At 42.7% G+C, this 15340-nt stretch overlaps 1 protein-coding gene across 1 annotated transcript in view; it reads left to right on the forward strand.

Moving 5' to 3' along the window:
* dock4b (dedicator of cytokinesis 4b) overlaps window positions 1–15340 on the forward strand; it is a 112264-nt gene that overhangs the window by 19550 nt on the left and 77374 nt on the right. Inside the window, 2 exon segments of the mRNA XM_054624425.1 lie at window positions 12265–12348; window positions 15042–15082. Of these exon segments, the coding sequence (XP_054480400.1) occupies window positions 12265–12348; window positions 15042–15082 (125 nt within the window).

Here is a 15340-nt window from a genome sequence, read left to right on the forward strand (position 1 = left end):
GAGTGCGGCGGTGATGTTGCGGCGGTGATGTTGTGGCGGCGTGTTGCCTTAACGACAAAAAAAAACAAAACACCCGTGCATCTGTGTGTAATAAAATTGGTAACTTATTCCCAGGCTGCTCCTGCAACAATCCAGCGCGTTTAACTAAGAAGAAAGCCTCCATATGGTTGTTCATGGCTCAGTGCTGATTCAGAGATGGCGGACTACCCCCCCCCCCCCCGTTTGTGAGTGTATCATGTGCCTCCGCAGATCTATGAGTGCAATCTCATGCATGAGATGTGAGATTGTGTGTGCATGCATGAGCCGCTGTATGCGTGCAGTACAATATGCTTTTCATCAGAGTGAGGTTGGGAAATATTTTTTAATGAGGTGATAAGCACCAGCTGTCCAGTATGATATGTCAGAACCGAATGGTATGATACCATACCATTAACAACATTAACCATTAACACAGTAACACCCGCTGAGGGTACAAATGAGAACCATCCTTCAAACACTGAGATGCACAGCTCATGCATCGTCCTCAGGCTTTTAAAGCAATGACCAACTGTTAAATTCAAGAAAGCATAAAAATTAGAGTTCTACTGCTCTTATCAACCATCTCTGATAAAAGAGATGTGTATTTATATTATATTTAATCATTTACTTGATAAGAAAGCAGGAGCACCTGAGGATGGACCCAGAGCAATATCTATTCAATAAGATAACAATCGGGCAACAAGGTACTTCAGAGATAAAGGTTAGCATCTTATTTATTGCATCATGGGCATACGGGTACAACAATCCAGAAGTCCACTGGTCCATAAATTCTGCATCTAGAGGATGATGTCTTGCATAATCTCACAGAACATCTTGGATAACCGATCATAGGGTGACTTGGTTTGGATTCAGACCAAAAGCAGCCCTGTGTTAAAGAAAACGCAGGGGGCTGTGTTGGTGGAGGCGTAGTGTTCTTTACCAGAGAGACAATGAAATACAATCCAGTAATTCCAGTTGGAGAAACACTTTGATTTGTTTCATTTGAAATGATCTAAAAAAAACAAAACTGCAGCTTTCAAATGTTTTTTTTTTTTTTTTTTTCACAGTCAAAGTAGACAAAGAGATGGGTTACAAATTAAAGAAAGAAAGGTGTCTAAGAAAGGTGTTGGTGACAATGAGCACAACACACCACAGCCAGGTTTAGGGAAATATTCCCTCATTTGGTGTTTAATTGATGGTGGAAGAGAGCAGTGTCCATCCTAGTGGCCCCAAATTGTGTAGTGATACCAGTGTTCAATTGGGTTAAGATCTGGTACCAAAGGACATTTTCATCAATTCTGTTGCCCCTCCACGGCCTGTATGGGAGCATCTGTATTTGTTACGGTTCTCCACTCATTTATTCAAGTTGTCCCTTTTAATTTGTCAACTGTTTTGGCCGAACCTGCTGTTGCCCTGACAATGTTTTAATCTCAGTCTCTCTCTCTCTCTCTCTCTCTCTCTCTCTCTCTCTCTCTCTCTCTCTCTCTCTCTCTCTCTCTCTCTCATATGTAACTGTTCTTTGCTGTTATCTAACAAGTGGTAGCTCTGCTATTTTCTGATCTGTTCCCCTGCTTTAATGTCATTCTGTGCCAGAGCTACTCTGAAGTCCAAGCATTTTACACAGCAACAAACCGGCTCTTGGTAACTAACAACTGTACCTGGTTCTGTCATCACATTAAAAAGCCTTACGGCTGGTGAAAGCATCTGGTTTTCAAGATAAAACTAATACACTCAGTATCTCCTCACATGTTAACATTACGGGTCCGAAAGAGCATTTAGTAAAAACCAAAAAAAAAATGAAATTGTGAAATATAAAGTGTGTCAACCAGACAGGTGGAACCAGATTACGGAGAGCTTCTCCAACCACAGCAAGCCTGCAGCTGTGTAGAAACGCTAATTAAGAAAGCTAGGCGTCGCAGAATTCCACCTTTTAAATCTTGAATCTCTTCTCGGTTCATTCTTCTCCGTGTCATGCAGCCCTCTCCTCTTCACTTTCATCCCATGATTGATTTGACTGTTGCGTGTGTTTAGCGCCCTGCTCTCGTCCGCAACACCCTCCGCTGGCCTCGCCATCGCCGTGTACACGTACGAGAGCCGACAGAGAGCGTCTCTCTTCCCCCGAGCTCAGGGGCAAACAAAGTGTAGTGAGATACAGAAGAGCCGACAGCTACTTCTCACTCCTGCCTCTCTTTTTGATGCCCTCTCCCTCACTCTGTTCTGTTTCATCCCTCCCTCACATCCCGTCTCTCTTCTTTCCTATTGTGTCTCTCCGCCGCTCGCTGTTCTGCTGTCTTTATCCGTCCTTCACCTTCTCTCACCGTCTCTCTTTCTGGCTGTCTTTACCCAGACTCACTCCTCTCGCTCCCCTGAAAGCACAAATCCCACTTGTGTCTGTCCATACAGACTGTGGCTGTAGGCTACACTGCACTGTCTCTCCCATTTTTAGGTCTCCTGACAGACATATAACACAAATACAAATCTAAAGTAAGCCATTGTATCGTTTTTACCTGCTCTGCTTTTAGCATCCAATTGATTTAGCTTCACCTTGGGGAAGCTTTTCCCCCTTTCTTTCCCTTTTTTTTTTTATAAAGGCCACACCTTCAGTGTTTGAACCGGAGATGGTGTTTTTTTGTTGTATTGTATTTCATCACTTTTTCATCATCGTTTCATCATCCTCAATGTGGACCTGACTGCTATTTGAGCTACTATAGCCTGGAGCTATGAAAACGAACGTGTGTGTGTGTGTGTGTGTGTGTGTGTGTGTGTGTGTGTGTGTGTGTGTGTGTGTGTGTGTGTGTGTGTGTGTGTGTGTGTGTGTGTGTGTGTGTGTGTGTGTGTGTGTGTGTGTGTGTGTGTGTGTGTGTGTGTGTGTGTGTTTTCCAGTGGTGGGTGAGGGTCTATTGCCGAAGTCATGTCAGTGAGATGTGATGTCATGTCAGTGAGAAACAGCGCGGCCGACAGCTAAACTTACAACCTGCCAAATCCGTCATGAATCTATGTGGATCGCGTATGTATGCGTGTGTTGGGATGCACTCGTGAAGGTCACTCACTCACAGGTACGCACGTGTTCTGTTCTGTCCAGGCCGCACGCTCACGTGTTCCCTCTGTTGATTTCCTGTCAGCTTTTGGGGGCCTGAGTGTGTTTACATCTGCATGTGCTACTGCGGCACAAGTGCATAATTTGTTGTAATTTGATTCAAGAGAGCCTGAAGTGCAGATAGAGGTCGGTCACACCTCCTCTTCCCTGAAAGGTAGCGGCTGAGGGATGGTAGAGATAGAAAAGGAGTGAGTCAGAATAAGAGTGAAACAGATTGATGCAGTGGGTTTCACTTGACACTCCCACTTTTAGCCGTTACACCTGAAGGGAGAAAAGCAGATGTTTGCTTGTTAGTCTTTCTGCTTTTTTTCTTCTCCATCTGTCAGTGGGAGATGAAGTCTACTCTCCACTTAATATATCTCTGTCCCTCTGATTCTCCATCCATCCCTCTTTGCAAATGTCCCCGCTGTGGGACTAATAAAGGATTATCTTATCTTATCTTATCTTTACAGTCTCTCTCTGTCTCCCTAAATCATCAACCACACCCACAGCCTTCTTTTCCCTCCTCTCCCTCTGTATATTTTAGCCTTCCTCCACTCTCCATCTCTCTCTCACTCTCTCTCTCTCTCTCTCTCTCTGCAGGGTGGGAGGATGTGTAGGCACCAGTGTCGATGTGACTTCAGCTTTTGCTGAAAATCAGCACTATCTAAAGCTGCAGCTCCCAGCATTTGCATCTGGAGCGTTAACAGCGTTAGAAAGAGAAATAATAGATGTTTTTGTGAGTGTGGGTGCCATGTGGTTTGTTAAAAAAAAGTAACCACAGTATAACACAGTGACGGTCTATAGTACCGTATAAGGATTCTTGCTCATCTTGTTTTTTGGCCTCTATTCTGTGTTGACATCGTGCCCATTAAATTAATTGCTGTGATATTGGAATGGAACAACGTACCTAAAGAGGAAAAAAAAATAGGCAAGAAAAACAAGCTGTCAGACGACTTTTACGTCCAAGGTTAGACTAAGCTATATGAAATAAACAGGCTAAATGTTAACACCAGTCACAGTTTCCAGACCAACTTTCAGGTTCTACTTTGACCTAACGCTCATGCTCCGGAACCCACACGTTTTTTCCCGTGTGGTGAGGGATTATTACCGACACTTCAGCTTTACCTGTAGATGTAATGGTTTAGATAATGTTGCTCAACTGCCCAACTGTGTACTTCCCCTCAGCTCTTTCAGCTCTTTGCCTTGGTTTTACCGCCAGTGACTTTAGTGGTTTTTTTTCCCTCAGACTCCCACTGCTCTCATCAGCCTGGTTTCCAGGCAGCAGCAACAAAAGCTCTGATAAACCCACCCTACTTTAGCTTTGAGCACCAAACAGCAGACTGACAACAACTTGCTGATGAACATGGTGGAGCATTGAGAATGAATAAAATAGCCAGATATTTAACACAAGAACAAAATAGAGTAAATATATAAATATATATCAACTATATAAGATGATATGTCCATGTTGTGTGTTTTAAGATTTGCTGCACTTTCCCTAATTGGTCTTAAAAACAATTAATGCAGCTTTAAATGTGAAACATACCTGATGGAGATGATGGATTATCCACTTGACTTGTTTGTTCCATTAGTTGTTTATTGCTTACAGACATAAAAACACTTCCTCCAGGGAGAGCTGGCGTCGGACCGCTTCCCATGAATTCCAGCCTGGTTTGTTTTCTTGGCAAGAATGCCATTCAGGAAGTGTCCCTTTTCTTATCATGCACTTCCATGGCTGTGATTAGCTGCCCCAAGGTATAAATTAGATGAACCACAGGAAAGTGATACGGGATTAGAGAGGATGATTAGGATAAAGATGACACTGAGTGTGTTTTAGTTGCTCAAGAATGTGCACCAACCACTTGGAACACTGGTAATGACTGCCTCAGAAAATGAAGCTTAAAGTTATCATCTCATCGGAACATTGGCATCATTGGGCTATATAATGCTTGCACTTATCTATATTTGAAGCTGCACATACACAGACAGCTAGATTAATGCCTGGGAATGAGGTGAGGGTAAGCGCACTGACCTATATTTCTATTTAATCCGAGTCATTTATGATTACCTCTGCTCAGGACGGTAGGACAGACTGTTGCTATTGTTGTTCTCTGTTTTCCTGCTCTTTATGACTCTGGAACAAGCTTGTGTTACCTTAGTGCGTAATCACGCTAATTAAAAGGCTTACGGAACATGTTGTTACTTTTTTCCAGATAAAATTAAAGCGTTTCACACTTTATTTGGAAAGTGTAAAGTGCAAACTTAATAATAGGCTGTGTGTGTCACCTGCACAGCTTGTATTTATTTTTAAGTTATTTTCATGAATCACACACTGTTGGTATGAAGTTGCTCATACAGTCTCTGACACTGACGCAAACGCTGAAATGATACTGAGCCCTGAGCTGCCCTTTTTGTCATGCGACCATTTTCCCCAAAAAAGTAATAACATTCTTCACACAACTCTGCTTTAGAGAGCTTCTGCTCCAGCAGAGTGATTTGAGCGAAGGGCTTATTGTTGCTTGTGAGCGGTTTTGTGTAGCGGTTAGGTTGCAATCTCCACACACACAAAGGCAGCGAAAGGAACCTGGCGGCCAGCAATGGAGGAAAGCGAAATGAAAGCCGTTCCTCCTGGGTGATTCCGCCGGGCCTGGCTTTTGTCTGCGCTGCCTATCAGACCTGCACCGACTGCCAAGTTGAGTTGCGTTCACGGCCTTGAACACTCTCCTCTCCCCGCTCCTGCCTGCTCTCCTCTCCAGCTACTGACCCCCGTTGATTCTCCTGCCTTAAAATGCATGATGCAGAGCCGCTTCCCAGCATTCCAAGCTCAACCAAAGAAATCACATTTTTGCAGATGTGGACGAGTGCACACACACTGACTTAATCTGTCTCCAGCTCACACTAAAGCTGTCAGATACCTCTCCTGCTCTGTCACTCCCATGTGATACTGTGTGCGTTTGTGCCTGCAACTGTGCCTCATATATGCATAAACGCGTCTTTGTGGTTTTCGTGAGCTAGTCCTTGCGTGTTGTTAACCACATTCACCGACTCGTTGTCTTGAATCCATGAGGCAGTGGGACACTTTGACATGATGTGGAGGCATTTAAGCCCCTTTTTACCTCACCACATAGAAAGATAAATGCCTGAAGCATTTGGTTTGGAACACATCGTGCATAAAGTTGGCTAAGACAAAACATAGCAGAGCTAGTTTTGGTCTGAGTAGGAATGTTTTAGTCACATTGCTGGAATAAAGGCTACTTTTTGGTTTGGCAAAGGCAGATCTCACAGTGTTAATGCCTTTGGACGGTGGAGTTGCAGAACGCAGCACGTGCAGCATGAGGAAGTGAAGAGGTTTTCTCAATGTTGTAAATTTCAGTTCCGAGTGTTAGGTGCTTTTCAGCAGTGTTCACCTTGTAAATGTGTAAGAAACAGGATGTAAACATAAATTGCTTCCCCATGCTGAATATCACTTTTCTTCCCCTCTTCATAATCAGCTCATTCAGCTGTATTTAGTTTAATCTTACAAATATGTGTTTTCATGTGTGTCTGTGCATCATGTCTCATAATGCTCACACGTATATTCCCACGCACAAATTAGATATTCATGATCCCTAATTCTGGCAGCAATGAAGGCTAGTGGAGCACCACCAGTTGTGCTGTTGTGCAATTAGCATGTTAATGATATAAATGCTGTATAATTAACATGTGGGAGGGGATTATACACGTGAATCATTGTCAGATCAGTCGGGGAGAAGAAAGGGTCATGCAAATGAGTTTAAAAAGCACATTAACGAGCGCTTTGAATGAAATTTGCCATGTAATTTAGTACAAAAAAAGCAGTTAAAAGCCGGGAGCTGAGACAGAAATCAGTGGTTTTTTCACGCATCTCTTTTTTTTTTTTACTTTTATGGTGAAATCTCTGTAAAATTGAGTCTTGCAGCAACATCATATCATGCTTTGATAGCTGGCAGCATACCTGCCTCATTCAGCGGTCTCTTTTTTTGAAGGAGGAGCACTGGTGTTCCTCTTACTCGGGGCCCGTGGCAGTGTTTGTTCTTCTAAGGGGCTTAGGGGGAGCGTCGAGCAAACCAAGTGTAACGTGGCGTGACAGGCCTTGACTGCAAGTGGCAGCATAGAACACATGCGAGCCTAATCCGAGCCGGTAGGCTTTCTAGGGATCTTGACTTACTCAGCAGAATGCACTTGCAAACTACCAACACACACATGAAGTCCTAATGGATTAAGGCAAGGTGAAAGCGCATCAAAGGGATCGAAATGCAAAATCTGACTTCTAGGATCCCATGTGGACACGGTCGCCGTCAATTAATGAACAGATGAATTGCTCTCAATGCAAATTTGTCTGAACAGATTATGTGAGTTAGGGCTGCAAATAATGATTTTTTAAATTATGGATTTAGCTATCAATATTTTTTAATAATTAATCATTTAGTCTAGACAATGTCTTGATTAAAAATGCTCAACTCAAGTTCTCAAAAGCTCTTGGAAACATCTTAAAAGGACCTGTAGAAACCCAATGTACTAATACATTTATCTTTAAGAAAAGAGATCCGTAATTAAACCAGTTTAACAGTTTGTTTGAGCCAAGCTGTTCATTTTGATCCACTTGGGTCGTAGTCTTATTGACACAGTATCCTGAGGACCAAAGTGGACCCTTGTATTCAACAGTAGTGGCTGAAATGAGCGATGAATGAATATGATGTCTCATAATTGATTTTCAATTCAAACTCGGTTAAATTACCTGTTAAAGTATATCGTTGTATACAAGTGTATATGTTATTTAAAATACGGTGAGGTCTTGATAAAGAATATAATGTTGATTTTGACCTTGGTCCAAGTTTTATTTTGTTCTCTCAGTATCTCTCTCTTTACGACCTTCACATGAGCTGAGAAGTGTCGTTGTCAAGTGTTGTGATGGAGATGGGTGCTGCCATGTTAGCCCTGAAGACCCACTGACACACTGAATCAGTGTTAAACCACCAGCTCTCCGCCAGAGACCCTCTGAATTTTAGTCCAGACTTTGCTCACTTTTCCAATGTTGAAGCATTTGTCAGCTTTAATTCCCTCACCCCTCTTGTTTTCCCTTGAGAACATTGACGATAGATATTTTCCCTGCTCTGTCTTTTCTCTTTTGTTGTGTTTCTGTTCGCTCACCCTTGTGTACATGGCTCTTCCAGACTGCCATCTTTCTGTAATTTATAGTTTTGGGGGGCGCCAGTCTGGTCAAGAATAGCAGCATCCTCGCCATGACCCAGTGGGCTGTTGTCACATAGAATCACGCTGTGAGTGTTGATAGTATGTCAGCAAGGAGTTTGCCTTTTGGAAGCTGAAACGCTGGTCATGGGAGGCCATCTGGAAACTGGGTCCAACTGCTTCAATAGACAGAGAATGTGCGCTCCTAACTGAGCATCAGCAGGACGGCTTAAGCTCAATTTATGCAATTTGATATTCATGCACCAGTGGCATCCACTTAGATGTGCCATGTTTGTGTATCGGTCCGTTTATAAGATTTCCCCCCTGCTATGCTTGTTTTTGAACTCTGCAGCATCCGCATGGTCCATACGTACACAAATGGCATCTCTTTTCCCATTTGTACTCCCTGTTCTCTTTTTCCATAGTACACATGCCGCATTCCCAGCAAATGGGACAACACAACAACAAATAAATTCAAGTGTAAGCACCTTGCCAGTCTTCTCACTGCATCATTTGGCGCTTAGCCAGCCGAGACAGTTGACAGACAGATCGTCTGAGGCAGACTGATGACGGGCACTTAGAGACACATGGACAGACAGCAGCTGGCTTGTAGATTGACAGGCAGGAAGCTTTCATTTTACGGCAGTAAAAAAATAAATAAAAGTCGACTTGAAAACTGAATAATTTAGTTGACTGCAGCTGGGAAAGTCACTTGGATAATTCATGCATTGGGCACACTTTGTGAGTGTACGTGTGTTTGCTGTGATTGCCTGTCTGTGTGCATGTGTGTGTGAGGAATTGGGCTTTGAATGAATTACGAGAAAGTAGGCAAGTTTCGGGTTTCTGTGCATGTGTGCACGCAAGCGGTTGGTCTTTGAATGAATTACAAAGTCAGATGTGTGCTTGTGACAAATCCCTTGTAAAGATAGTGTTTCTGCAGCTCCAGGGATAACAAGCAGTTGGCGAGGCTTCAGCATAGAGGGGCACAGGCACACACACACACACACACACACACACACACACACACACACACACACACACACACACACACACACACACACACACACACACACACACACACACACACACACAGTTCCAGGCAGCGCAAAGTGTCAAGCTGCTGTTTGATTTCATCAGCAGACCTGATCTTAATGTCAACATGAGAGAGTGGGTGGATGGGTAATTCAACTGATGCCTCTCTTGGGTGGTGGGCTAAAAAAACTTCTGGTAAAAAAAAGATGAACTTTACTAACAGACTAAGCTGCACAGCTTAGTCTGTTAGTAAAGTTCATCTTTTTTTTGTTGCTATCTTTCATAAGCAAGGTACCCACATTTTGGATTGTGTTCAGTTAAAACTGATTTCATTCAAAACTTTGACCAGCTTTTTTTTAATTTCAAAATGAATACTGATACATTCTTTTTAAAATAATTAAAAACTAAAATAAGTATGACCTTTCTATTAGCAAGCCATCTAAGGTAGATCTTTGTGACTTTTTTGATCCACTGAACCTTAAAGGCTCTTATGTGGTCAACAGTCCATGAAACATCACCTTTGTCTCCCACATGTTTGTACCATAGCTCTCCTGGTGCAACTCACTGTGTCTTTAAATTGGCCTGGATTAAATCTAGTTCCTCTCCAGCGGGGGGGGGGAAATTCTGTCAGTGCTATTTGGAAGATGCGTTCGGGTACACTGGACGAGCCCCTGAGGGAAGAAGAAATGAAATTCTCTCTTAACACTTTCGCTGTAGCGGGATCCCTCTCAGTTCTGCATGGCAGGGACTCTAGTTATACGTTTCCATTCCGAATCCCAGTAAAGCTGTCCTTTTCCTCTGCGTGTGTGTGTCCACGTGTGAATGCACATCTGTGTGTGTCTGTGTGTGTGCTTGCTTACATAGCCGCTTGAATAGGCTACTTGTGTGAATCCGCTTCCCCTGTAAGAGTGTATGTAGACTTTTCTACAGTTTGTGTGTGTATGGGGATGGATCATAAACTGTAAACAGTCAATGGGATGGATCTGTCAGTTTTTGCTTCTGCATCTGTATGAACATCCATGTGCAATGGTTGACCTATATCAATCTGGTTTTGATGGTGTGTGGGTTAATTAATCTATGTGTACATAAGTGTGTGTGTGTGTGTGTGTGCAGTGAGTTAATCAGTGGGACCCAGCTCTTTACAACAGAGCTGGGTCCCACTGACACTCACTTCTGATGGCTATTACACTCTCACAGCGCAAATTAGCGTTCACTGCTAATGGACCATCAGCATCTCTCTGTCCCTCTACCTCTCTAAATAAGGAGGTGGTCCTCACTTATTCTCCTTTATATACATTTTATCATTTTAAACCGGTATCTAAACTCATTGGGTTAGGATTTTTTTTTCTCCATTTCATTACAGTGTTTCAATCTAACTTTGCTTGATGTTGAACTTGCCCACTTTCTAAACACCTCCATCTGTTACAGGCATATTTACCATCTGTGCCCCTCTCACTTCTCGTTATAGGGACACTCAGCAAGTTTAGTATTGCGCTTTCATTAAATTTGAGGACTCACAGAAGATGGATTACGCAATGGAAGGAAACATATTGAATTATTACTATTCTTTCTAACTCATTGTACTCCAAAATAACATACAAGATATATGCAACTTAACTGTATACTACTTACTGTGTACTTCTACTTCTATATCAAAGGAAAACATGAAGTAATACGTTAATCTGAAAGTAAAAAGTAGCATCATATTAGAATCATTGCCCAACCTTGAACAGACGTTAAGTTCATTTTAGTGCATTGTGCTGGTAATGCCGGTTTCACTCTTCACTTATAGTCAGAATTGGATGGATTTGTTTGGCGGGGATATATTTCTGGCGGTAATGTTATTAGTGTTATAAGTTAGGATCAAGTCTTGCCTGCTGCGGGCGGCATGCTGGACTCCGTCTGCAGAGCCCTGAACCCCTGTCCCAGCTGCTTAACAGAGCGCTGTGTGCTTGTTGATCCAAAGCTTATTAATATTGAACGTGTCACGTGTCTAGATTGCACAAAATTTGGCAAAGCCCTCCCTTGGGTGTAAAGTGTGAAGTGGAGTGGATGAGCAGATCTTGAGATGTGTGAAGGACACACAGGCAGACAGACAGACAGAGATATCGTTAGATTTGACTTGGAAACTAGAATCTTTTTTTTTTTTAAAACTTACCATTTCTGTATATTTGACCCCTGGAGGATCACACATATCATTTGCCCTTCTATTTCGCTCCCTCAAAGGTTTCATCAAATAAACATGGTTTCAGTAAGGGTCTTACTCAGGTCTCTAGAAACGTGGTAGAGATGTTGTTTTACCATCTGTTCGTGTCTCTGAGGTTGTCTGCCGGCTAGTCTCTCAGTAGGGAACAAATCAATACAGTCACAAATCCATGGTGAATCAAAAACGGACTACTCCTTATATCGCTGAATCATTTAAGATGTTTTAAGACCCCTGAGTGTTCAGGACTATTTGGGTGGTGTTGCTTGACTGCAAATGTGCCCATGTTCACATTGCTCTAAGGGTCCTTACAGACCTTACAAAAGGTTAAGGTTTTTCGGTATTCCTCTTTATGGTTGCACTGTTTTAAAGGCTTTGTCTTAAAAACTTTCTTTTTTTTTTTAAAGATCCCACTTCATATATTCTGTATGACACAGAATGTATTTATGTAAGTTTGTTTGTGTATTGCTGTTTTGAGTCGGTGCAGAAATACAGAGATGTTTCATTATTTATATAAGCTTTGATTTTATTTCACCTACACAGATTATTGATTGCGCCTCCTCTCTCTATTTGTTATTTCTCTATCGGGATTTTTCCAGAAGGTTTTTTTTTTTGTTTTGTATCGCTCTGCTTATGTCTTAGGACCTTTTCCAAACTCTGCATAACTCAGCTCTAATGTTAAAATAACTCATGTGGGTGTTTTTTGTGCCTCTTTTTCTTGCAGTGCTGGTCAGTTTCCGAGGGACCGTCCAGCATGGCCTCCCGCTGGAAATCGGAGACACGGTGCAGATCCTGGAGAAATGTGAAGGTACAGTGTGCACACAGTACACTCCTAGTATATGTGTACTATGTGGTACTTTCAGATCAGTTGCTTTCTGTGAAAATATGGATGCATGCAACCACAAACAGGCCCAGAAACGGACACATTGTGGCAAGGATTTGCACGAACGCATGCATAGTTTACTGTGCGGATATCACACTTCTTGAGATATATCCTAGTGCAGCATTTGAATGAAATACGCAGCCGCATATCTTTGGTGAATGCCTGTGGAAGTCATGTTCGCTACCGTTTCCTGCACCACAGACTGGCTGCTTTTCCCGCCTTCCTGTCCACGCTGAGTCTGTTTTTCTCCTCTACCTGCTTTCTCTTCTTTTGCTGTCTGTAATATGAATCTTGTCTCCTTTTTGCTCTGTATTCTCTATCTCTGTCTTTAGGCCTTTTTTGTGCTTTTTCCCCGAAGTATATGATCTCATTTAATCACATCAAAGACGCATTGTAATGCAGACCTTAACACAGATAAGCAGCCATGCACAAACGCGTACACACCTCCCTCTTCCGGAGCTCTTGACACCCTCTGCCTCACTTCCTGTTGGGAGACAGACTCGCACCGAGAGAGTCAGCCAGTCAGCCAGTCGAGCAGTCAGACGTGCAGCCAGACAGTCAGAGGGCTGTGATATTGCGGTAAAATCCCAGAGGATGTAGACAATAGCACAGCCAGCGGAATGCTTGGCCCAGAAGGGAGGAACAAAATCAAATCCTGCCAGCAGCGAGGAGGCTGAGAGACGGGGTGCTGACAGCAGTTGAGACAGCCTAATGGGTCTGCCTCATGTTGATACTGTTGACACTTCAAAACACAGGAGCTTATCATGGGAAAGTGTCCTTGCTGACACGGGGCTCCTGTCTGTAAAGGCACCGCCCTAGTAATTGATTTTTTCGTCTTGGCGTGTCAATGGCTTTAACTTGATCTCTTGTGAAGTTCCTGACAGCAGTGAATACATTAGGCTGAGTGTACAGTATATAGTCAAAATGTTTTATCTGATGTACTCCCACCACAGCCCTAAGTAACTCTTCATAGAGGGTGACTGTGGCTCAACGGTGGAGTGAGTCCTCCTTCAATCAGACGATCGGTGGTTTGATCCCTTGCTCCGCTCGTCCATGTTAATGTGTCAAAACCCCACATTTATTTTGTAGTCTGTGCCATTCGTGTTTGAATGGGTGAATGTCATGTAGCATTAAAGCGCTTTGAGTGGTCAGAAACATACCACCTAATCCTCCATGTTCCAAAGGTGGATGTTAGTGAAATGCACATAAAAGTGGATATTGCTGCAGATTTTTTCATACACATGAATTGTCAAGGTTCACTTTGGTCAAGTTTGCATTTATTGTAATGCGAAAGTGTAACCATTACTAGTGGTTTACTGTTTCAAACACGTATCCATAGCTAGTAGCTTCTTTGCTGGCTTTCTTTTTCTGCATCTCAAGCACAACATGTGGTTGCATGTAGCATGGTGTGAAGTGTGAAGTGTGAAGTGTGAACAGTGCCGTCAGCGTATTAAAACAGGTTGTGTGCTGGTTATTATTAGAATAGATTTACTAAAGATCGTATGTTTTAATATTCCTTCAAAGCTACCTCAATCTTTATGTGCCAAATGCAGAAGAGGTAGCCCTGGTTGGGAATCACTCATGTATCAATCACTGATCTCTTATAGATGTCTTGCTATCCTTCTCTGACATTCAATGTTTCAGAGAGCTGTCAGAGTACTTGACCTCTGCTACTGAAACAAAATGACTCATCTCGGAAAAACTGAGCACATGTTCCACTGTGCAGACTTAGACAAATTACTCAACGCTATTCCGACCATGCATGCCTGAAACAAATCAGTGAGAAAGTACTACCTAAGTCGCAGATGCTCTGGTGAAACCCAACAGTGATTAGAATAATCTAATGCATTTACATTTGAGCTATTTAGCTAATGCTCTTATCTGGAGGGACTTACAATGACTGCAACAGTGGAATGAGCTCAAATCGTCAGATTGGAAAAGAGCATCGGCTCAAAGCCTCAGATATAAATGTATTAGATTGTTTCTATCAGTACTGGGATTTGCTAGAGCATCAAGCATGCACTAATTTGAGGCCAGATTGGAGTGGGTAATGATGTGAGCAGAGCGCGAGCGTATGCAAGCCGTAGCTTTTTCACCCTTTTCTCAGTCTCTGCATTTTTATTTTCATATTTGCTAGGACTACTCGGGTTCACAGGGTTCTCAGCCGCTTTGTTTCACAGGTGCCTTCCCTTCACTCTGCTGTGCAACAGCATTGTGGTCACTGTTAACAAGTTATCTTGTACCGCAGTGCTATTAAATGGTGTTGCCATTTTTATTGGCAGTGGAAAGTCATTCAGTTGGAAGTGAGATACCCAGTCAGTGATCCGTTTATGTCTCGGTGCCCTTTTCACAGGACACTGATTTGGAATGAAACTAAATGTCTGGTGGACTTGTTATGCTACTTTTTGTATATACAGCTGTCTGAAGGATTGGACCCACGTCATTAAATCTCACACATGCACCCCCCTCCCCCGTCCTTCTCTTATTAAATGTATAATATTCCATAAATCTCCACCTTCTCTCCTTGTGTACCCTGCAGTCTAAGCCAGATATAAAGATGTGTGGTGTATTAATCACATGGACATGCTGTAAATTAAAATGGTGCTTTTTCTCTGCAGGCTGGTTCCGCGGTTTCATCCTGAAGAATCCAAATGTCAAGGTGAGCGAACGGTTTTTGGAGTGTGTTTGTTTTGCTTTGTACCTTTGTTCAATCCTGATGCTCTTTGTCAGGTAGTTTTGTTAGCCGCTGCTATGCAACTAGCTATTTCACCAACTCTCAGTGACAGATGTCCACAGCTGTACTTACTCTGAGATAAAAAAAAGTGCTCAGTATGTTGGTAACATAAGCTGGATGTGGTTAGCTGCTGTCCCTATACTGTTAAAGGCCCTACGCACAACCATTGTTATTGTTTTAACT

This window comes from Anoplopoma fimbria, chromosome 23, assembly GCF_027596085.1.
Source record: "Anoplopoma fimbria isolate UVic2021 breed Golden Eagle Sablefish chromosome 23, Afim_UVic_2022, whole genome shotgun sequence".
Lineage (NCBI taxonomy): Eukaryota > Metazoa > Chordata > Actinopteri > Perciformes > Anoplopomatidae > Anoplopoma > Anoplopoma fimbria.